At 37.0% G+C, this 25,604-nt stretch overlaps 1 protein-coding gene across 1 annotated transcript in view; it reads left to right on the forward strand.

Moving 5' to 3' along the window:
* TAFA2 (TAFA chemokine like family member 2) overlaps positions 1 to 25,604 on the forward strand; it is a 193,348-nt gene that overhangs the window by 104,877 nt on the left and 62,867 nt on the right. Inside the window, exon 2 of the mRNA XM_041411219.1 lies at positions 20,991 to 21,097. Within this exon, the coding sequence (XP_041267153.1) occupies positions 20,992 to 21,097 (106 nt within the window). The 5' untranslated portion in view covers position 20,991. The remainder of the gene's footprint in view (positions 1 to 20,990; positions 21,098 to 25,604) is intronic.

Raw genomic sequence — 25,604 nt, forward strand, 5'->3', positions numbered from 1 at the left:
AATTTCTTTTATCTCAGCCCATGAGTTTTCTCCCTTTCAGCCACCTGATTATCTTCTCCATCCTTCTGGAGGGAGAGAGTGACCTGGGTGGTGCTGAGCTGCTGGCTGGGGTTAAGCCATCACAGTCAGTTTTACAGTATGGACACACATGTAATGATGTTTCCTAACAGCAGTCTTGTGTCCAGTTTCTTCTTTTATGTGATGATTCATGTATTTAGACACACTGTTCACTGTATAGGAATCCCTGCAATAATGAATACATTGTGCAAATTATTTTTTAATGGTTCATTGTACTGAAGAGTGAACAAATTCATTTTAATAAAAAATATCTGACAGTATAGTATGGCTCCTGATTCAGCATGCAATTTACAATTTTATTCCAGTGAACACCATGTGTACAAGGCAATGCTTTTTTGCCCATTGCAGAGATACCATGTACGTATTGTTTACTTATAGGGTAATATTAATACTTAATTATGTGTGAAACATTGACAAAGCTGGGTAATTATGCTGAAAGGACAATGTTATTATCCAGGCTCAGCCTTCTTTTCCCTTTGAGGAAAGGAATGGAGTAGAAAAATTGAAAAGTTTATAGGCTGTACTTTATCTACAAGGAATTTCCTCTGTACTTGGACATTCTTTAAAGTTGCTAAGGGACTTGGCCTTCAGTCTACTTTGTGCAATGCTGAGGTACTTAATCTCCTGGTAAATGAATTAACTGGAGTAACAAACAATCCAGCTGCAGTGGCATGGAGCTGTATTTAGTCTGGGTGCTCCATTACCTACAATGTACAGGTCTATCACAAGTACTGGGACTTTTAGTTTCAGTTATATCAGTAAGACAGTAGGAAAGGTAATAATCTTTTCCTGAGTGCTCCTTCAGCAGTGCTAGGCTTTCACTGTGTTACTTTTTAATTAGAGTAATGAAGACCGAAATACATATTTGGAAATAAATGGCATTTAAGAGGGAAAGATTATGCTTAAAACCAATTGTATTTAAATGAAAGTATTTACTTATTTTGTCCTTACATGTGTCCAAAGCATTGGCATTCTGGAGCTCTCCTGGAAAGATATCTAAATTTGCAGGAGAAATGCTTCAGGTCATCACCACTATGTGATGTCCTCTCCTTTAGAAGTCAAATAACCTGTATGTGTCTATGTGCAGATACTTAGAATAATTTGAATAGAAAATTTGTAAAGAAGATTATGTGAAAAAGACTTCCCTGAATATTATTTAGAATTACTCCTTTTGTCCTGTCACTGCATGCACATTTTTAATGAGGGCATGGCTTTAAACTGGCGGAGAATAGGTTTAGATTGGATATTAGGAAGAAATTCTTTACTCTGAAGGTGATGAGACTATGGAATTTGTTGTCCAGAGAATTGTTTTTGTTGCCCCTATAAGTGTTCAAGGTCAGGTTGGATGGGGCTTGGAGCAAACTGATCTATGGAAGGTGTCTATGCCCAGGGCAGGGGGTTGGAACAGGATAATCTTGAAGGTTCCTTCCAACCCAAACCATTCTATGATTCTGTGGATTGTTTTTCCCTAATAATAATTTCAGAATCAATTTTTCAATTCATACACATTGGTGAAAAAAGCTTAACATCTGAAACCTAACTGAAATAAAAACTACATCTGCATCTGTCAGTGCTACAAACTGTCATAAAATAACTAGGAACCACGACTGATTTCCACGTGGGTGCTATTTTGCTTTGCTTCTGTCATGGAGTGAGAGGGAAAGTGAATTAATTGAATACTGTTCTTGAAAAAGCCAGAATTGTTCATAGTAACAAAAAAGCCTCTTTTAGATAATGAAACCTGATGTATTTTTAAATTATAGTATTATCTGAACTAAAAACTGGGAAGAGGATTACAGTGCATTTTCCCTATTGGATTAGGTTCAGATGTATATTCCTGGGTGGAGTGTCTCAGTCTCTAGAACTTACTGGTGGCGGCAATTTACTCTTTATGAATCTTGCTACAGAAGAATCAGTAATATTTACTAGTTTAGGGATTAAGATCAACTATGTTGTTATAGAGGGAAATACATCCCTCTTCATTATCCTGAACATATTTGCAAAAATTAAAAAGTCAGCATTTAAGAAAAGCAATGTGTAAGTCAGCAAAGCCTTCCTCTAGAAGTGTCTGGTTTGTGTCCCAAATGACATTTTCAGCTCCTGTAGACAGATCTCCTTGCACTGTGAGCATTTGTATTGGGATCATTATTGTGGGAAATACAGTATTGTGTGCCAGGTTGCCTCCATTGATAGCCATGAGAAAAAGACAAGAGTCCTGGCTGGTGTGCCAGGTGAGTCCTTCAGATGGCAGGAGAGGAGGCTGACTATATAACTGATATAACTGCATTTCTGCAGGTACTGGATTGTGTTCCCAAAGTGTTTTGTATGTAGTGGTTTTGACCTTCCGGGAGAGAATGGTCAAGACTACCTGAAATGTTTGGATTTACTGGCAGGACCTAGGACTGGTCCACATCCATCAAACTTCCATTGTGGGGTTTCTGTGGTACCTAAAGAACTATACTAAAATGAGAATGCAATCTGTCCTCTAAAAATATTGTCATATGATTCTCAGAACTGTGAACTGAAATCTGACATAATGGACAAATTTCCCTGATGTGTCTCATTAGGGACAGCTTTGATTTCTGTGGAACTGAAGTCTAGGCAGAAGTTATATTTTTGTTTACTTTCCAGGCTTCAAAGGTAAAAATTTCACATTTTGAACTGGAGATGGTATGTTTAGGCCCAGTATCAACCTGTATGCATTTCTTTGCACTTAATTATTTAGGTAGTGTCTTTGATTATTTCTTCCCTGTAATTTTAAGGTTGCCATTTCACCCAAATTTTACTGAGTTTGGTACTTTCCTTCTTGATACTAGTTCTTACTTTTGACTGTTTCATTCCTAAGGCAGAAGCAGTGAATTAAATTATGTATTAAAATCAAGAATATTTGCTTTTTTTGAAGTAGTCAAAAGTGTTTTTCTGTGAAACCTTTCATTTTCTATAACTTCTTGTTTGTTACAGTTTTTGAGCCACGAGTCCAAAATACCTTTCTAGTCATGAAGAAAGGAGACAAGACATTCCTTTCACTAATTTCTTCTGCCTTTTTTTTATAATGGCCAAACTTTAGGCATCTGCTTTTCTTTGTGCCAAAAGAATACTTTCAGTGAAGCTGTTAGGAATGAGTTATTTAAATCTGTCTCATAGGTTGAAAGTTTTATGACAGTCCCCTCAAATTTAAAAGAAACCAACTTCTGGTATTGCTCCACTGAAATGCTGATGGATCTGACATGTCACAAATGTTGCCAACCTCTGCTGCCCAAATGGAGCAAGTACCACTTTGTGGAAGTTTAGTAAATACGAGATGTTGATGAGGTTTGACTTTGTAGATAATGAGTTTATATTGTTCTTGTGGTTAATAGATGGATGGAAGTACATATCACTTCACTGGAAAGCCATACCTGTCAGTCTTGAAAACTGCGAGTCTTTTTTAGGCAAATTATTTTGATATCCTATTCCCTCTGGATGTTCATATGTAAAGGCATGCCATAGCTATGATGGAATTGTTCTCTGGACATACAGGTTGTGACCATATTCTGGCATTCATCAGGTCTTTGATGGGCTTATGCATGGCTGTTTGCACTTATGGGACTTAATGCATTCTGGACATGTAATTGGCTGTGAGGATATTCTACATTATTTTGTATACAGCTTTCAGTTTGAAAGAATATTGCTATTGTAACTGCAAGGGAAGCTAGCCCCTAATTGCAGATGCTGTTACCAGGCAGTTAATTTGCAAAAGGCCAAGAATTAACAGTTTTGCTATTTATGTGGCACACTAATTTTTCTGCAAAAGGAAATCCGCATTGATGAATAATTTAAATCCCAGTCTCCCTGTGAGTCTATAATCACGTGCCCCACAGAGACTGGAGTACATTCTACTGTGAGCATTGTGCAAAAGATTAGTAGCTCTGTGGTGGCAGTGCTGCTATAACAGTGAGAATTACACTTTTAATTTGTCTTCCCATCTGACAGAGCATCTCATTATACTTACAAAATCTATTTTAAATTATACTTTTTAAATTCTCACTTGAAGGATATTTACATAAAAAAGGTGAAGATTAAATAAATTGTTTTAAGTCATATCAGCAAATCATTTTAATGAGAACATCCTTTCTTCTTGCATTTGGAAAAGGATGTGTGTTTTATTCCCACCATGTTTAGTTCCAGTCAGTCAAACCCAGCAATGACTGGATCCAATTTTTTACAATTCAGTCTAGATGTGAAATGTGTGATAAGCCCTACTTTGTGTCATAAAATTATGCAGGATCTCTAATAGCTAACTTGTTAGCTATCTTGATCTGAGAAGTATTTTATATAAAATCTTATATAAGATGAAAACTCGTTTTTTTCCCCATAAGTAGTACGAAGCTGAAAATTATTACATTTTGTTAATCAGATTAAATTTTGAGGGAATATACACATAAGGTCCTTAGGCACACATTTTTAATAACAACATTACATTTCTTTCACTCCTTCTTTTTGCCCTATTTGCTCTTCCTTAACTACATTATTGAAATCTAGGAAGCATAATAGTTGATCTATTTAATGCCACATCATTATCTTCCCACAGCATAATGCATACTATTCATTCTCTCATATTATTCATTAATCCATTATATTTATTCTATCCTAGTCTTTGTATAACAATGTAAGGAATCAGACTTTCACTGTACAAATGAATATTTTGCAGTATTCAAAGATCCCAGTTAATACCCGTGACCTGCTAATTTGATGGTTCACTTGTTGGTAGGATTTCGTGTTAATTGGACAGTATTTGTTGTGGCTCTCGTTTATTTTTCTGGACATCTGCTGCTGGAGTTAGTACTGTGCTGAGCATGGTGTGAAAGCTGTGGCCATTTATATGTGGCTTCAGCGTGAATAGGACTGTACTTATGCGAAAAAATTGTATTTACTAGTTTCTATTATAACATATATAAGGTCCTTTGAGGTAAGGGGAGGTTTAGGAGGCTGTTGCAGTGCTCTTTGCTTCTGGCAATTGTTTTCCAGCAGGGCACAGCTCTTGGGGTGTGGTTGCTGCTGTAGCTGTGGCTGAGGTCTGCCACAATTGGGTGGGGACATGAGCACCCCTTGCTGCAGGACAGAGCTCTGAGCCCACATCAGGGCAGACAGGCTGCTCCAACTCATGTCCCTAGCTGTATTCCTGTGCTTTGTGGGGGGTGTCAAGAGGTGGTTTTACTGCTTTTTAGTTCTATTTTTCTTCTTTGCACACAAGTTATTCTCAAATATTACAGTTCTTAATGATTGGTGAGGTATGGGCTTTGGGTTCGGATCCAGATTTGAACTTCAAAGGCTGCTGGGAGATATTAGGAACTACATTTCTGACTCATGTTACCTACTGTTGTTTTTCATACTTTTTGTTTGCCAAGAAGAGTTCATGTAAACTCTTCATCTTTATACCATTGTTCTAGATCACTTCTGATTTTGCAGCACCCACAGATTTAACTTGGAAGTTAAAGTAGAATTAATCTAAAAATTAGTTTTTATTATATGCCTATTTGACTTGTACAGCTGTAAACTGCCCAAATTTAAAACTGCCCAAATTTAAAACTAATAAAAGAGTAGATATATAATGAAAAGGTAAATAATGTCCAGAATGGACACCAGTGTTAATTAAGATCTTGTGTCTCCCAGGAACTGAAGGTGTAGCCCCAGCTCCACACAAGCTGGAACATGTGCTGAGTTGTAAATAGAAAAACTTTTCCCAGTGCAGAGTTCCAGGCTAGAGAGCTCAACACCTTGCATACTTGGCCTCTAACTGTATACACGCTCATGAGCTGATATTCCATGTGCATACCAAACAGCAATTAGACTTCATAAAGCTGTGCAAGCATTTTGGAAAACAATTCTCACTACAGTGTTAAAATCGACTTCCACCATCTGTTTGGGAAAAGCAGTGGGTTGGTTTCTTGTGAACTTGGCAATTAAATATGCTAAAATATAGTAGTGGCAGGATAAAATATATGCCATAACTATTAAGAATGACAGCTAAAATCCAGCTAAGTAACACCAAACCTCAGACCAAGAGTCGCCATCTGCCTACCAGGTTAATCAAAACTCTTGACAGTTGTCAAACACTTTCAATTGGAATACACTTTCAGCGATTAATTTTAAAACAGCAGGAGTTAAATTCTGATTAGAAAAGCAGAGTTATTATTTCAAGGATTTAAAAAGCTGTAAGCATATAAGTCTGTATATTATGGGGTCTTATATTCAGATTATTTTTCTGGTTTTTTGTTTTTAGAGTTTTTAAAATTATTTTCCGAGGACAGCAAAAATGCAGAAATATTAGCAGTTCTCTAATACTAAAGAAATTAAGGTCAGCACAAGAACATAGTAGACTACTGTTCCAGTTTTTGAAATAATGAAATCACAGCTTTTTCTGGGTGAAATATAATTTCTGTTCTTTCCAGTAATAAAGAAAGTTAACAAACACAGAATACCTTTTAAGCGTATGTCAGGACTTCAGATATTCTGGAAAATTATGTCAAAGAATAGACTTGTTTCCAAATCTTGTTTGGGTGTTAAATTTCCAGAAGCAGTGCCCTGGAGTATTCTATGAACAATAATTTGAGTGGTGAACTCGGCATGGCAGAAGATTAGAGTGAAAAAAATGCTCTCAAACAAACACGCTTCAGTGTCTGGCATAAGTGTGCAATTGGTGCTGCTCCTGCCAGGAGAAGATAGTTGTCATAATTGTGTGAAAAGAGGAAATTGCATCTGTTTAATATACTCTTGCTGGATGAGTAAAGGACTCCATTGAGTGGGTTTCATCTCATCCATCCCTGCTTTTCAAATTATGAATTCATATATACCTAGTGGCATCACTCAAGCAATAATAAAACATAGCATTTTCATTTTTAATTAGTATTTGACAAATATAACACTTTGAGGAACAGGCCACAACAGAAAAAAAACCAAAAACCAACTCATGGTGTGGCTTAAAGACTAACTTATTTTCCCTTATACTGCCTGTAGATGAGTATTTCTGAATTAGAGCCATCATGACAAAAGTCCCGTTTATCTTTACCTCACGTAAAAGATTTTCATTATAGCTGAGCAAAGAATTGGTATTTGATGAGCTTAATCTGGTTGACAGTGCACTGGAAATATATAGTGGTTTATATTTATGGGAACAATACATATTGGGGAATTGCTTTCCCACTTCATTCCTTTGTTGGTTCATGTAAATACTTTGCACACCTTGCAGTTAATGACATGGCAAATAGTTTGAGATGACTGCTAAACTTTGAGGTCATAGCATACAGTTTAGGTTCATCAGCCCTGTGCTATCTTAGGTGAAATACAATGGGAACATAGGATTGGAAAAGGACACTGCTCTCAGTGTGCAGAGAAGTGTCCTCTAGATGCTTTTTTCTGACTGGATTTTAGTCCTCCTTTTTCTGTTGAAGAAACATGTATTGCCACCATCAAATAAAATATGTTAGACTGGACATACAGGAGAAAGCCAGACACTGGAAATACCTGAAGACAATGTCTTTACACATTCATGGCATTCTTGTTTCCAGATTTATTTCTGAGATGTGAATTCATCCTCATTTCTGCCGTTCACAGGAGACATAGCAGCATTTGGGTTAGCCAGTGAAAACCAAATGTGCATTGCTGTGATACCAGTAAAAGAGGAAGGTGCACATACTATTAACTATTATAAGAAACAGTAAAAAATCCAAACCAGAAGGATCAGTCTTAATCAGACTGTTATTTCCATTTACCTTACTAGCTATTTATTAAATATATGCATTTCTGTGGTAAGTCCTTTATCCTTTAGGTAGCATTTTTTAAATTGTTAACACACCTTGACCTTGAAATTTCAATTTTATTTTTCTCTGAAATGTCAAAGCTTACGTAAGGAAATTATGGAGAATTTCCCTTTCCAGAATTTGTCCCTTATTTTATGCAAATTGTTTATATTCCTGGTTCAGCATTTATATTAATGAAACATGAACAATAGCGATATAAGTGAAATTATTATACTTAATATAGATATCCAGAATAAATTTCCATACAGTATCTGTAGATAATTTGGAAAAAGAAGTATAAAATAAATATGTGATTCCACTGATTATTTCCAAATCAAGAATTTGGCAATACTTGACAAATCTGATTGTCTGGAAATTTATGTTCATATTTTTTAAGTTCTTAAGGCTTTAATACATGAAAATGGATCCTTTTGTTTCATTGCCTTTAGAAACCCCATTTTCTGTGAAATTACAAAGGATAATTACCATTGAAGTTCTTGTCTAATTATTGGACTTTGGGAGCTTTCAGAGAAACACTAAATATCAAAGACTCCAGAGAAACCAGAGAAACACCGGGGAAATGTTCTTCCTTCACTGTGCAACTGAAATGGAGGCCCATTGTTAGCAGCTGCAACTGCAAATTATGCAAGGAGCAACATAAAACCAGAGAATGTCCTTTCTTGAGTCAGTGCTGTAAGAAGAGCTTTCACCTTTAGCTGGCAAGGATTTTGGGAAGAGCGGGGCAGATAGCTGTTAAAATGAAATAAAGTTAACTGATGCAGAAGGAAATACACTTTGGCTTGGATTGTATTTTGTTTCTCTTTAAATTTTGAAAGCTGTGGTGATTTTCCAAAATTAAAAGAATATATTATGATCTGCTGATCTCAGCATATCATAATATGAGACATTTAGTCTCCTGCAAGTCTGGCAAACTCATAATCATTTCCTTTAATGATGATGGCACTACAATAGCTATATTTGTGACTGAAATGATATGGAAATATTATTATACCATTTTTTCTTAGTAAGTAATATACGAACGGTATTATAACTGTGCTTTTGCAAGATATAACATTCCCTTATTAAAATTCAGTCATCATTTCATTGAAAGAGCACTCTAAAGCTTTCTATCTCACCATTTATCTTTAGAAGTTTTGGTAATTTTCTGATGTCTTTCATTTATGGCCGTTCCTATGTCGTACTTACTAATTCTATTTCTTACCTAAAGACCCTTTTCTGGTCTTGCACATTTAGAGAGTAATGCTCTCTTATTAATGGACTCACATAAAATGCCTTTCTAAGACAGCACTAAAAGAATCCTAGTTGACGGTACTGCTCTTGTATGTTACCAAATTTAGATTATTACTGGCAGCAAATTAGACATTACTTGGTTGAGTTCCTATACAGCTCCAATTAATTATTATAAAATGAAGAATGAAATGGAAAAAAAACAACCCTCTCTTTAATCAAGAATACTACAAACACTGACTGTAACCTCTTGTTTAGAAACAAGTTGCGTGAAATTCCTCATATCCTTGTCTCTAATATGGGTGCTGCTAATGTAACTGTTATGAAAGTATAATGACAGAGCCTTCTTTAACAATAATATGTAAATAAAAGTAGATAACTTTTTATTTGTTCCACTAGGCATGCATAAGAATGCAAATGCAGAATTTGTTAGAAACATTTAAACCCATTGTAAATATGGCAACATCTGAGTATTTTCTGAGCCAAGTCTGCATTAGGAAGAAAAATCATCTTTATTGAAATCTAGTTCACTCTTATAAACTTCTAATCCAAGGACATTTCACATTGCTAGTCTGAAATACAAGGATTTTGATCTAATTATGAATAATGACCTATATATTTTATTGATAAAGTCAACTGAAATGTTCTTAGGCTCGGTTCTTTACTCAAGTCCTGTCTGCCAGGGCAACATGAAGCCAGGGCCTTCCCTCTGGGCTGGAAGATGTAAGTGCTGAGCAGGGCAGGTCATTGCTGACAAGTGTCTGTCCCACTGCCAGTCAGTAATTTCTTAGGCTTTCTGCTTTAGCATGTCATTATCTGTATGTTATTCACCTAAAAGGGTCAACCTACTCAGCAGTATTGCTCGTGGTAGCTTGGCTACCAGACTCAGGGAGAAACTGTCAATATTCTTATGGCTGAAAATGGTAGGTATGGAGCCAGTAAAGCATTGGCAGTTTTACAATGAGTTGTGCTTTTCTTAACAGTAGAGCTGCTTGTAGGTTAGGTAATACCCCCTGTGAAAAAAAGGACAGAAAGTCTCTTGTTTTTAATTGCATTAAAAGATAAGGGTTTTGCTGTTTCACAAAAGGGAACAATTCACTGGGTAATTTGAAGTAATTTATTCTGCATTCTATGCTCTAAATTAGGGGGATGTACCGCAGGTAACTGTTCCCTGACTTCGGTACACAAGCTGTCTTTTCCCTATGCTATGGTGTCACAGTAGGAATAATAGCCCTAAAATGCAGATCAGAACTTGTCTGAGGGCCTCCTGAGTGACAGGTTCCTTTCAACATGCCATTGAAGTTTTCTGAGGAACTGAAAAGGCTTTTCAGATTAATCACAACCAAAAGGGCATCTTGTACAAGTATAAAATAATTACAATAATTATCTCCTTCCTCATGAGATTATAGGGTTGCATCTACATTAGCAAACAGTTTATCCCTGCAGAAGTGATTTTGTAGACCCAAACTGTTGTTGCTGAGGGCATAATGTCCATATTATATTAATTTAGTGGAGGAGGTTTTTTTTGACAAGCCCTTGTGTCCCGAACAGAACACCCCTAAACTGTAGAAATGCATTAGATGCACTCTCGGGCTCATTTTTTGCTTAATTTTCATCTAAAAGTGATTAATTTTGCTGAGAATCATTCCATGATATGATACAGACCACAGTAAGTGGACAAAATTTGAAAATTTGTTTGAAAATCAAAGTCCAGCTCCGAATTGAAATGCAGGCATGAGTGCACCTTGTAAGAGTCGAAGGAACTAGAGGAACAAAACACTATTTATTGATTTGTTTTGTCATTAATTCTCCTGTTGTACACTACCTACAAGTCTTGAAATACATATCATGCAGCAGGAAGCTGGGTATAGAACTTTTAAGAGGTGCTGGTTATGGTCGGTTACTTAATAAGCTCCTGGCCAGATTAAAATGCCATTTCAAGGCAGGCATAATACATGCCAAAGAGAGTGCATTATTTCTTGAGGTAGACTCACTTGGATGAAAATCAGGGTTGAAGCTCCATATGACTCTTACATAGCTGCTGTTACCCTTCAAAAGGGGATATTTGAAAAGGGGTGGGAAATTGATTTTATTTTTCAAGGAAAACTGGGTGCCATTTAGATAATTCAGCTATCATTAAGAAATGACTTAGCTTGATTTAATTCCTAGCAAGCCATCACAAGCCATCACCCTGAATTTTCTATTTTCAGTATGAGCTAGTATTAATAATATCTTAGTCTTTTAGAATATTGACAAGGAAGCAGAGACTGAGAATCAAAATTATCTGGCATATTGGGTGATTCTAAAGACAGCATTAATTATTACAGTCTGTGCAACAGATTAGATAAAGTGCCAGGGTCAAAACCCCACTAATATTTGATAAAGCCCTGTGCAAAGAGAAAAAAAAAGTCCTTTTTCATTTGTATGAGTAGAAAATTCATATTTTCTTCTATGTGGGCATACCTCTGCTGAGTGCAAGACACTGTATCTGGATTACCTGCTGGACTTCATGTTCTCCTTCCCAGCTGGTGGCTGAAGGTTGTTTGTGCAGCCTGGATGCCTTCCTTTAGCATCTTTCAGAGTGAAAAAAGTCTTTTTCTATCCATATCCTCAGGAACAGAGATTTGCATTATGTACCAGATTCATATTTTGGAAAAGTCTGGTCTAACTTTGATCTCACTTTTTTTCTCTGAAGGTTGTGCCTGTGGTGTCTGTGACAAATGAGCATGGGTTAGGACTTGACATTAAAAGAGTGGAGGAACATATTCCAGCTGTGTTTCAACTAGGTTTACTCCTAGTTGACAACTCTCCTGTCTTCTTAGTGTGTTATGTCAGCTGTTAGAGCTATTTTTGGTCATTGCACAAGCAAGCTTCATATTTTTCTGTGATTTGAGCAACCTGTCATTTTTATTTACACTTGAACCCTTACTTTCAAGTGTGGCCCAAAATGTGTAGGAGTGAGGTATAAAACATAGATTAGGCTCAGACCTACAATTATTTGTCAGAAGTGCTACTATGCCTATTGACAGATATAATTGTCATGAAAATAGCAGGGTAGAACTTACTTGGAGTCCTGCTTCCCTGTTCATCTGCAGAGGTCTGTCATAGTGTTATTTGCCAGAAGAGTTCTTCAGAAAAAAACCCAAAAATCAAAAACTTTCAGTTGGATATTCATGCAATAGGATATGAACATAAAAATTGCAGGTCTGACAAGATTGTGTAATATAATGATGGCCTTCATCCATGCCCATATCTATGTAAGAATCCCAGAATTTGTCCTCCACTATTGATTGAAAGATACTATGTTTAAGACAGTAGTCACTTTAAATAGATCTAATAACAACAGAGATTTTTAAGTTCCTGTATCCACACTTTCAAAATACCTCTAATATATATAGCATAGTTTCTTCTGTTATCTAAAAATATTTGCACTTAATTTTAGGTTCTACATCTCTATATTTTCTACATATTTTCTACATTTTCTTTGTTTCCACTCTTGTGGGAAACAAGACTTCATATCTCTACAATTGTTATGCTTGCCAGTTTTACATTTCCGTGTTGTCATTGTTAAAAACAGGATGACAACACAAACATATAAAATTTAAAACATAAGTGATAGAAAAGAGAGTGAGTTTTAAATAAAGTGAGGGAGCATTAATTATGGAATACTCACTCATGCTCGACAATTTGACTTTAGCTCATTGAAGTTAGTAAAAAAGCAGTTTTGGTACTGAATAATTCACCTGTATAGTACCGTGACTTTTTGGGTCACCTGAAATGTTATGACACCGAGATGGCAATTATGCCTTGAAGACATAAAAACAATAAAAAGGGATATTCATCTTAATCAAATGTTCATCACTAGGGTTAGTTTTTGAGTGTACCACAATGTGGGTTCAGGAAATTAGTGAGAGCACTCACAGTGTTTTTTACTGTGAAATGCTGTTACTTTAGGAGTTTTTCTGAGGAGAATGAAATGACATGGAAGAAATCACTTCACTAATGAACTTGCAAAGAACTTGCTTATAATTTTCTACATGAAAAAACTTAGTTCTTGTATTCCTGTACTAGAGTACAAGAAAGGAATCATGGTATTGATATAGAGACAAGACCCCAGAATAACTGAGTTCAGTCTCCTGATCCTGCCTGCTGGCAAGATACCATCTACTGCACTTCTTATGGATATGCTTTTTTGCCTGCAATGTGTTTATTTCCTTTTGATTTCTCTGTTTCCCTTCAGCCTTTCCTTTGCTTCACAAGCCAAGCTTTTTAAAACTCCTCCTGTGGTAGAAACTTTATTCCTCTTACTGGAAGACTGTCCCCATATCTTTTGTGGGTTCAGTTTCACTTTCATAAAGATGAGTGGCCAGAATTGTATAGATGATTCTGGATGATAGTTTAAGAAACTTCACACTTATCGTTCTGTGTCTTTATTAGAAATATATAATTTAATAATTTATAGGATTTGCCTTTTTCACAGCCATCTTGTGTCATATTAATACTGATGTGCTCTTGATGATCAAGATTGGTTTTACACTTGTTGTTGCAGACAATAAGTTCCCAATTTGCAGCACAAATGCTATTAATCCCTGATATTCCCTTTCAGTACTGCATGCTGCTACTGTGCCTGGATTCAATTCACCTTTCAGTTCTTGTAATCCACAGCATCTTCTGCTTAATGTAGAAGTTCTGTAGTGACACTGTAGAAAATGCTTTATCTAAAACCAGACAAATTATATCTACCTCATTTCTTTGTCTGCAAAATGAGTTGTCAAAAAGAGCTGTCTGGCATGATCTACCTTTGCGCTGCTTCAATTTATTCTATGTTCTGTTTACTTCCCTGTCTTTAATTTATCTTTTTCTTCAAAGCTTTCAAAGCCCTTGCAAAATGAAGAGGTCAGACTAATAAGCTTACGCTTGCACAGATCATTTTTGTTCTTGCTTTTAAATATGGGCACTTCAGTTCCCATTCTCCACTAATACTTGATGCTTCCTTTGCCTTAGATTTGGAGGCTTATCTCTGCCACTGCAATGGCCTTTATGAAATCACAGTACACCTAGTGATTCACATCTTAGAGAGACATTTTGTTCAAAGCTCATTGCACAGTTATGTTTTTTTTTCACAGTTAAGCTTTTGATTGGTTAGTGAGATATGAATAAAGAAAATTTAAATAACCATCTGCAGGTGGATCACATGTAAGATATGAGCAAATACTGCTGCCTTGATGATTAAGTGAATAGCTCGTACCTCCTGCAACTTAAAGCTCCCTTCAGCATAGAAACTGGGAGAGAAATAGTTTAAAGTGGCATGATAATATCAGAGAAAATGATGAGTACTGGAGCCTAAGTACCTTCTAATACTGAGTACTTCATGGCCAGAGATTATTTCACAAAGCTGTTGGACATCATTGGGCAGCTTAAAGATATTTTAATGCCTTGGATATTTAAATATTCCATAATGCTTTATGCTAGTACTTAAAAAGTCAGTGAATAGAGCATGTAGGTCTAATGCTAGATTATTACTTTAAGTTTTATATTTTTGTAAATACATAGAAGTATAGAACCTGACCTCCCAAAAATCCATGGGATTTTATTTCTCCATCCTGAGTAAAGTGTCAGCATTAATGTCCATCAGGTGAACATTCTTTTGCTGGTCCTCATGAAATGACCAAGAAAGAAATTTAGTCAGTTAAATACGTCTGTATTGTTTGAATTGAAACTGGCTAGAAGGGCTGTGCATTTCTTGTTTACAATTTCTTTGCTTTTTTATTGCTTTCAATTAGGTGTTGTGTTGGAAAATTAATGAAGATGGAAATTACTATCAACTGTGTGCACAAAGAACTGGGGTTAATTTGGAAATAGGGGACATTAACACTGATAGCAGTTTAGAGGGAAGACCAGTATCACAACCATATATAAGCTTTTGGAAGAAATAAGTTCTTTCCATCATCTCAGTGTTTCTAGCTGGGAGATGGAATGCAGCTAGGTGCCTAAAGCATTTCAAACCTCTGGCAATTTGAGCATTCATGCTTATCAGATTTTGGAAACAATAATATATATGCAAATTTCTCATCCAAGTGCTGTGAGTCTGTTGGCAAATGTAATTACCTGTATGTGCATCTGTCTGCAGTTTCCCTCTGCTGGGAAACTAATTGAAGTAAGAAAAGAGAATTTTTTTTGTTTATTGCATGTTTTCATATATTCCATAACTTTTTATTTTTCAGATATTTGAGACATTTTCTTTTCTTGAAACTGTTTCTTATAAAAGCTTGCTTGCTAATCTGTTTCCAAGAATTCATGTTGTGTACATACATTTCCGTATGTGCTTAAATTTAAGTATGTGCTTAAGTTACATTGATTTAAATAAAAGAAAAATAGGAGCATACATATCAATCATACACTATAGGACTTTTGTGAAGATTTAATTTGCCTCAGAGTCCTAAGTTTTAGCACAGTAGTCTTTCAAAAGCCCTCTTTATGGCATTAAAGCCTCAAAATCTTCAGTCTGCTTCCACTGCTACACTTAACAAAGTAACAGCGACAAGACTGGTATATCCATCTACCCAGAGTGCTTTAACAATTTCTGAATGTTTCTTAGTAGTGAGGCTAAGCTCTCCATGGCTACTTATTCTGGCTATTGAAATATTCACACTGTTAAACAACTTTTTTTAGAAAAAACCCAACAAAGCCTCCCCTTTTGCTTTGTATGCAGGGATTTCCATCATCTCCTGTGTGACACTAGTGTGCATTGCTAGGCTAAATGCTTGTTCCCTTTCTTTCATTGCCCACCTGCATCAAAGAAAGCAGCTTGTGAGAAGGTGCCCATGTCTGTCCCCCAGCTTCCTTCTGGAATCAGACACTTTGTGTCTGTTACAGGCTGTGTTGTATGAAGCAGAAGGAAGATTGATTTTCACGAGCTACCTTGTACCTGAAGGAATGGAAGTGGCAAATTACTTGTTCCCTGAGCAAACATGACAGGAATGCCATAGAGGGAATTTATATATATGTAAATGCATAGGGGTCACACTGGTGTAATTTTTACAAAGTGACCTTAGCCACCAGGGGGGCATTTTTAAATCTGCATTTGTCTACATGGGAAAGGCTGAATAAAACTGCAAATACCTGCATTGTGTGGGAGGTAGCAACTAACACAACTCATAAATAATGTACGATTCAACACAGTAGAGAAGATAATTTAAATGGCTGCATTATTTCTGTACAAGAGACTTGGGGTCTCAAGTGATTTCTATTACTCATTTAGGCTTTTTCTGAAGTAGCAAATAAAATATTTGTCATAAAAAGAAAACTAAGAGGACGTGGGACTAATTTTCTATCAGATTTTTGTCTCAAGCATTTTGTTATGATTCAGTAGAGAAATAGGCTTATGTCTCTCTTTGTGAACACTTGCATTCACAGGGTCTGTGTATTTGCAAAAGGCAAATGGGCCTTACTGACAGTGAAACTTCCCACATATGTAAAGCAGGAACAAATGAATTTTGAACAACTTCAGAGAATATGTTTTATGTAAAGAAAAGAAAAATAAGGAGCAATAGAGAAGAATGCTGTTACTCGCTAGGAAACATGAACATTTTATTTTTGTATAAGCTTTTAAAGGAAGAGTAAAAGCTATTTTTTCCTTTCAGTTTTTACTCCTCAACAACAAAAATAACATGAGTTTGTATTTCACCTAAAATCAGCAAGCAAGTCCGTTTAGCACTGGTCATACAATATAAGGTAATTAATTCTGAGCTGTTGGCAAGGTAGCTGATCTCAAGTCCAGAAACAAAGAAAGAAGAAAGTAGAAACACGAAAGCTTACGGATGCTACATTGAAAATACACACCTGTGCATGGCATTTTCAGTGCAGCTGAATGGTTGGACCCCATCTGCTGTTGAAAGTGGGCTGACAGTGAAGTGCAGCAGAGACAAGGAGAGCCTGTGCAACGCTGGAGTATATTCACAGTTTGCTGTTGTTGAGCCACAGAGGGCAGGGGGAGGGATTTCTGCTGATGTGGCAGCTTGTGAAACTCCTCTGCAGCTTCAGATATAGTTTCTCCTTGAGAAAAAAAAGTCCTGCAGTTTTTTGTCACTAATCACTAGAACAGTCTATTCTTGAGCTCATGATACCAGACTGGTGTTGGTCTCATGGAGTGTGCTTCAAGCAAAAGAAATCTTAGGGAGCAAAAGTAACAAATCCTATGAATGAATCCTTGTGTTATGGTGTCAGTGAAGAGCCAGGCACAACAGAGCCATCTCACACTCAGCCACTGCCTGTTTGAATTATGTGGGTGACATCTTTTTGTTATATTTTGAATGTGTTCCTGAACCAAAAAAGGAGCCATCTTTCTTTTTTCTTGCTTCAAAGCACATTGAAAAATGTACTCAAACACGGCAGACATTCATGTCGTCTTTTGTGTGAAAATGCAGAGAATTCCTTGGGTTTATTTCCAGTATGTTAGGTTAGAAACTGAAGGAAATTCTTTGTTACACATAAAGCTCATGTGTAAAATTGATTTTCACATGTAGGTGTTTCCTATAGCATGGCTATTCTCTGTTTTGATCAGCTTTGGCTTATGTGGCATTATTGAAGGCTGGATGGATCACAGTGAGGGAGAGGTTCTGAAGAAAAGAAAGTAAATAAAATAATAAATGTCTCAAAAAGAAAACTATTCAGGTTAATATCTACAGTTTGTCTGTGGAGCTCTGCATCACCTCTAGTAAAAGCAGACATCATTTCAGAGCTTATTTTTCCTACTTATCACAGCCAGTTATGTTAGTGTAATAACAGCACTGAAATGGACTCAATTTTATTTCCTGGATGCACTTACCTGACATAGATCAGGGTTGCAGGAGGCTAATAGTTATTTCACAGCTGAGGTCAAATGCTACTGAGTCCCAGTGTCTTCTCAGTGCCCTATCATGGGCTGTTTTGCAAATCCATAACAAAATAACCAGCATCAGGGTTTCAGAGCCCAGGTGATAATGCATGCAGTGAGATACTGAGCATATCTCATGGCATCTCTGTCCTCTCCTTCTTTTCTAGCTCCTGACTCACTTTGCCAATGATGTGCATCCATCCTAACCTCTCAGCTTCTTGGACTACAAACCTTTCATTTTTTGTTTCTAGGGCTGTGTTGCTACAATGTGGTCCTTGTGTGTAGCAGGACTGCTCGGAGCAGAGAGCTTCACGTCTTTGTGCTCTTGCAGCCTCTTGTCTGTCCTTGGACTGACCACTGAGGGTGACAATGCACACCGTCACAGACCTGGGTCTAGGGTTGTGTAGCGTAATTGCTTTGAAGGTTAACATCCTCTTCCAGATTTTTCTATTAGAACAGCTGAATGTTATGAATACTTTAACTGATCAGGGTTTTTTCTGTAGTTCTTCTGGTGGCCTCTGAACTATTAGTCCCAAACTGCTCCTTGCACTGATTTTTCTGTTAATTATGTTCATTATGAGACTATTATTCGACACAGTTCAGATTTTTGTCCTTCTAAAGGTGAATACCACTAATAACTAATGCAGAAAAATGTAATAGGCTTGTGGTGCAGAAAGTGGTGAATAGTTTTTCTCATGATTGGGAAGTCTAGCAATGGCAATAAGCCCAGATTTTCTGTGTCAAAGCTGAAACCCTTCCCTGACTTTGCAGAAAACAGTCTCACTGAGTGCTAGCTTACTCCTTTTTGGTGTGCTCAGCAGTGTGCAGGGGTTTGCATCTTCACTCTGCCATGCATCCTGAGGGCTGTTCTCAGGCAGAGAGGTTGGTTTTTTCTCTTTCCCTGCCACTACTGTTTTTCCTGATGCATTTGCGTTTTCTGATGTGCATTTGCTGCCAGTCTCACGGCACAGTGAGGGAATCTGGCATCAGCAGAATACAGGCAGAAACTGTATTAGATTCAACCTTGCTTTAATGGTGCAAGTCCCACTGGGTTTTGAGCAATGTTATGTAGGTGAGGAAGAAAGATTTGATTTTAATGAGAGATGACTTGGGACCAGCAGCATAACAGGTGCAGTATGAGAATCCAGAGTGAAAGAGTTAATTCATATTCTTTTCACAGACATAGCTGTGAAAGAGCATATGCTGAATGTGCATTCTAGTCTCATTTTTTTCTTCTTATTTACAGTGACAAATAATGTATTTCCCTTTAGCTTTGGGTGGTTCATAAACCTGGAGCTGATGATGAATATGCAGTTCACACTCCAAAGGCACTGGAAGTAGTGCAAGAAGGCAGACCTTAGAGTGGTTCACAGCACACTGTGATCTCTGCTGTGATTATTAATCAGTCAGGCTTTCAGGGGCACACACACCATCCTGGCTACAGCATTTTCTTACTCCTCTCTCCTTTTTCTTGATAAACGTGATATCTAAACCTCTGGGAAGCACATAATATATGTGTGACTCCTGTAAAAGAATGCTGAGCACTGCTTGCTCTGAATTCATGTTTGAAAAGGTTTGGTGCACTCTTCAGTGGGTTGTTAGTTTCAGTCATGTTTTCTTACACACAGCCTGGAGAGCGAAATTGGCCATTCTGGGGGCAGTGGTCTGGTTGCAAGTCTGGAAGTCATAAGTGGAGTTGTGGGGTGTGTGTTACCTTATCAGCGTGTGGTGTTATATTTGAAAGAAATATATTTGAAAGAAGAGGAATTGTTTTGAAGAAGCGGAAAATTATTTAGGATTTTCAACATATTACTGGTTAAATCTGTATTAAAGCAGTCTACATTTCAGAGTTATGGTTGCCCAGGATAGCATTGTACACAAGCAGAGGAGAAGAGGTTCACTTGAATTCCTTTGGGTTTCTTATGAACACAATAGGAGAAAAATATGCAACCATAATCAAGTAATGCATTTTTTCTGCTCATAAAAACAACCTAGTTCCAGGCATTACAATACAGCAATAACTATGTTCAAGTGATCAAATTTTCAGCTTTTTTGTATAAATGGTTTGAAATAGTTATCATTGTTCTGTTGACCTATCAGCAGAAACATGAGCATTGTATGGAGCTGTTCCCGTCCCTAGGCTTCTTCCACAGGAGGAAGTGACAGAAGGACTCATTATTGTACCCCTAGCCGCTCTGCACAACTGTCATCCTTGAGCACTAGAACCTACATGCTTGAACTTGTCTTTTTGGCAGGTGGAGGGGTATTTTTACTTTGGAGGAGGTTAGTGAGAAATAAGTCATGTGTTATCTTGTGCTTGAACCACTCTGGTGGCTTGCTGTCACAGTGAAAACATCACTGAGTGAGATGAAGGGGGCTCTGTGCAATTTCCCTTGGTGCAGTAAATCAGATCTTTTCATTACCCAAAGGTAGTGAGGAGAGAGGGTACTGAATCTGCCCTGCTCTACTTCATGTTTCCAAACCCCTCAAATCTTCCTAACAGGATTTCTCTGCAGGAGGACTGGGATACGAACTGAAGGTCTATTCAAATCTGTTATTTCCTTAGGACTCGTGGGCAAAATCCAAAAAGAGCTGCAATCCCAAAAGTCAAAAACACCACTGTATGGTCAGAGACAACTGCACGACCATGACTGCCTGCAGACACAGTAGTGGAACTGCTCAGTTTATCAAAATCTGCTCAGGGATGCACAGGTTCATCCTTCTGCCTTTGGAGTCTGCTGTGGTTATGAACACTCTTTGTGCCCTGAGAGAAATGATGATGCTGCTGAATTCTCCTGGTACTGACTAGGGTGGAGGAGTGATATCAGACCAGGGTGGGAGGTTATCTTGCTACTTTATGTACCTCATTTAGAGTTAAGCAGAATTTAAGACTTTAAGATTGTGAGCTGGACACTTATAAAAACTTAGTCAATTCCCCTTAAATTAGGAAAAATATGTATTTTTAAGAAATCTTAAGATAAATATTTAATTTTGTGTATTTTTCTTTTCAGGATGAATAAGAGATACTTACAGAAAGCAACAAAAGGAAAACTGCTAATAATAATATTTATTGTAACACTGTGGGGAAAATTAGCATCTGGGGCAAATCATCATAAAGGTAAGAAATTCTGTTCTGTTCTATCATACTGCTGTGTCTGTGGTCTCCATCAACAAATTCAGAAGGGTCTGATCTATGTGACCTTTTCTCCTCATGTGTATTTGTGTCTCCTGACACTGGTTCGCTAATCAGTGAATTAGCATTTCACTAAATGCTAAAAAAGAGTAAAAAAAAAAAAAAAAAGTGAGTACATTTTGTCTCACAAAAATAGTTATCAGCAGATGTATATGATGCAAGTGGATTCCTGGAATGAACCCTAGAAAGAAATAATTTTTAGTAGCTTATATGATGCTTCTGTGTGCAGTTTTCTACCAAGATTAACTTCATGGATAATGTGTATTGAATGAGACTGTTTCATCATCAAAAAAATACTGCCACTTTGCAGTATTGTCTGGTTTCTATGCTTTGCTCCTAACACCTGAGCAGGAACTTTTGGTGGCAATGTGAGATTTGTTTCCTCTTGGTCATTCCAGCCCTTAATATGTATGTATGCATACCAGCATAAGCGGTGATGGATTATTTAATATTGCAAAATATTAAAAAAATGCACATTCTTTTGTATGTGTGTTTCTGTTAACCCTAACACAAGGAACAAGCTCTCCAGATTCACAAACTAATGCCTTCTTAGAGGCTAATAGGTCTTTTGATCAGCAGTATAACAGGATTTTGAACTCCATTTCTCATCGTCATATAGTATTTGTTGGCTGTTTATCTGCTTATACAATGTCAGAATTAACTCTAACAACGTGGATAAAGCAAGGGTGGGACACAAACATTACCACAAGCTAAGGAGTTAAACCCAAAGGAAGGATTAAAAAAAAAACCCAGTTAGTTAATTTCTCTGGTTCCATGTACATTTTACAATGTTCACTCTAGTGATAGGATTTTATGAGCAGGTATTTTTGTCCATCAAGCTGCTTGATATTTTCCTGTTGTGTGAAGATACCTTACTTCAAAATGACCCACTGATTAAGGACTTCAGGATGCAGAGACACTTATGCAAAGTCTTATACAGGTTGCAATTTGACTGCAGACAAAACAGAGTCTGATGTGGACCAGCAGGCCACCAGCTGGGCGTCATGCCAGACCAGAACTGTGCTGATACCCTTTCCTCAGCCTTGTTCCCCGCAAAATCAGAATTCAGATTTCTGATGTGGCTTCCCAATTTAGTTGCCTATTGGAAAAGAGCCAAGATATATCCTGCATACAACCTGCATTCAGAATACTTCTGCTTTGATTATTTCTCTTTAAACATCCAAAAAGCCAATATCCAGACCATTTTGATTCCATGAGCAAGGGCTGGTCAAGCTGTGCTTGCCTCTGTGGAATTCAAACTTTACCAAAGTATGCTTGCTGTACTTTTTGGAAAGCTGATGAGTAAAACCTATCACCATGTATTTCATAGACACAAATTATAACCATAAAGACTATTTTGGGATTTAGTGCTTCATAATTGAGAAAAATAACATCCACCACTAATTGTAGCTTAGCTGTGCTAGGGAAACCCCAGCAGAACTATACATTGATTATCTGGACAGTGTTTGTTGTTTAAACCTCAGCCTTAGAGCAGAGAGAACTTAAGGAATATTAAATTAATTTTTTTTAGATAAAAAAGTGCATCGTCCCCCTTAAAAATGAGATTATTATCTGTAGAGTCTTCTTTATATTCCTGCAAGCTAACAAAAAGCTTCTTTTTCTTTAATTTGTATATTTTCATAGCTTTAACAAAATATATAATAATGAAAAAATAATAACGAGAAGCATGACTTGAGTATTTAATTTGGAAAAAAAAAATGGAAAAGCAGCTACTTTACCTGTTCAATTACTTTTAGAAATAAAAAAAAAAAATTCCTAAATATTTTGGCTTGTGGATTCAGTAAATCAACTGCATTCCCTATACTGGGGATTTTTAAAAAAGCAAAACTCAGAGTTATGCAGCTCAATTACCATTGATTTCCAAAGGTACTGGGAGTTTGAATTCCCATTGTGTCATAGAAAATCTTCCCCCCTACTCTCATGGCAAAAATGGAGCCAAGGTACATTGAAGGAGAACTTGATGCTGTTCACCTTTGCATGGAGTTTTCAAATACTGAGAAACATGTGAGTTTTTTCAGCACTAATTATCCCTAGCATCATTAATCTTCATTTATAGAAGTCCTTACTAACATATTGACATGACAAACCCTTAATGACTTTGAAGGAGCCCTTACAATTCCAAAAATCAATAATCTGCATTTGAAAAAAATCTTTACTTCCCTATTGACTAACTCATATTATTCACCAGTTGCACTAACTTTCAAACCCATCTCTTTTTCAGAAAGCTATTGTTAAAGAAAAGTGCAAGAAGAAAAAGATCATCAGTGTGTGAAAAATTGTTTAATGAGCATTCTGCTCTCCAGGCAGACTTCAGGAGGAATATAAACAGATGACTCTGACAGGCTATGAGTAGGCTTGTTGCATTTATTTCTGGGATGTGGCACAAATGAAAACTCCCAAGTCAGCAGCAAGAAAAATAGAGGTCAAGGCAGGGCATGGGAAACAAGGCTCTGAGGACCAATTGAGCAGCAGGGTTACAAGCTGGGATTTCAGATTACATCTTTTCAGTGTGATGCGTGCGGGTGCCAAATCCACCCCTCTTTCTCTTGAAAGTCTGGTTTGAAGACACTTCTGCTCCCATTATCTTGACTGATGGTTGGAGTTTCATCATTCTGGACAGTAAGTCCAAGAGCTAAGAATGTTAACAGTGTTTAAAACAACACAAATCTTATTCTTTTACTGTACACAGGATTATGAGTTTTACAGTGTGATTCCTGGCTGTGCACATACTTGTATTCCATTTATCTTGTCTTCTGTAAAAAAAACCCAGTAACTTTGCTATTTTTCCATTTTGCTGTGGAACCTGATACCATGGTGATGGGTGCCTTACCCAAGCATGTGCACCTGAGCCTGCAGTACCAGAAGTATTTGTGCTGCAGTAGCTACATATGAGGAGAGAGGCATATCAATCCCCAAAAGGATGTTGTCAAGTGTGTGAGTCAAAAAACTGATAAAGACTAATCCTGATCCTCCTACACATTGCTAGCCCTTGGAAAACAAACAAACCTGTACAAACATACAGTGTTTGCTGGCAGATATAGCAGGCAGGCATCAGTTCAGCATCACTGCCTTTTTGCTATTTCTGTCATAGGGAGAATGAATTTATTTGATGACCATTGTATCACAGCCCATGTTTAATGTGTCAAGTGTTGAACTGGTCCTTTTGAGAAAAAAATGTACTGATACCCCCTTACAAGCACTCCTTTCTAGAGAAGAGACTACTGTGGCACAAAATTTCTACCCTAAAATTAAAAACTCTTTCAAAATACATAAATTCGTGAACTTTTAGCTCACTAAGGTTTTTTTTTAAATTGATAATGCAATAAAATATTATAATTAAGTGAAGAGCGCTTTTGAATCTAAGTATAGTTTAATATTTCTCAAAATGCAAAACATAAAGTTTAACATTAGTTTTAAATCCTGGAAAAAATAAGAATTAACTTAAAAATATGGCTAATGATGAATGCTTACATGCAGAGGGAATTTGTTACAGAACCAGAAAACACTCCAGTTAGATGAGTAATTGAGTATTTTTTGACATATCATGAAAAGTCATGATAATTTATTTTAATTTTAAAAAAAGTCACAGAAGCTGAATTTATTAATCTGATGCCTATTATATAGATAAATTAAAATATCGTACAAGATGCAGAATTGCTCCTCCTAATTGTCTGTGAATTTTCACTAAATTAGAAGTGTGAGGGAATGTCTTTCTATTCACAAGGAGAAAATGAATTTTGATTTCTCCTTGCAGAGGAGGAGCTGTTCCAAAATCCAGCTGAATGAAGGAGCCCTTAAAGCTGATGGTTAGGTCACCCTTCTTGGGTAGGTCTGCCTTTCTCAGCTGCCTTGCTGAGGCAGGAACACTGCTGGCACCAATGCTGTAATGCAGCCTGTGCCACACGTGCCCGGAGTTTGGGAATGGGTATCACTATGAGAAACAAGAAACTACATTCCTAATGTTTTGGGACTCTGCCAAGGTAAGACTAGAGAATAGTCCCAATGGTTACATAGGACATCTCTGAAGTATTCAGTATTTCTGTAGAAATACCTTCATCATGATGTTATAGTGTTTAGTATGGGTTTACATTTGTCCTTTCTATTGAGGATTTTATATTGTGTAGAAAACAGCATTCATAACACAGAAATAGAGGGCATTTGTATTCAATTTAAAAACAGAAAGTAGCCTCAGTGCAGAGTACAGAAACCAGATATAAGACATTTCTTCCACCTAAGTAACCACTAGAGAGCTACATGCTCCCTCTTGTTTTCCTTCGAGTGAGCTGAGTGAGCCCGATTGGAGGTAATGCCATTCTTTGGGAACATAAGATATGTGGTTTGAGCTACGGAGGGCACCAAATTCAGGACTCCCAGTTCCACTGTGGGGGCTCTAATATAAAGGGTAAGCAGA

Source organism: Onychostruthus taczanowskii, unplaced genomic scaffold, assembly GCF_017590055.1.
Source record: "Onychostruthus taczanowskii isolate IOZ18803 unplaced genomic scaffold, ASM1759005v1 scaffold35, whole genome shotgun sequence".
NCBI classification, from domain to species: Eukaryota; Metazoa; Chordata; class Aves; order Passeriformes; family Passeridae; genus Onychostruthus; species Onychostruthus taczanowskii.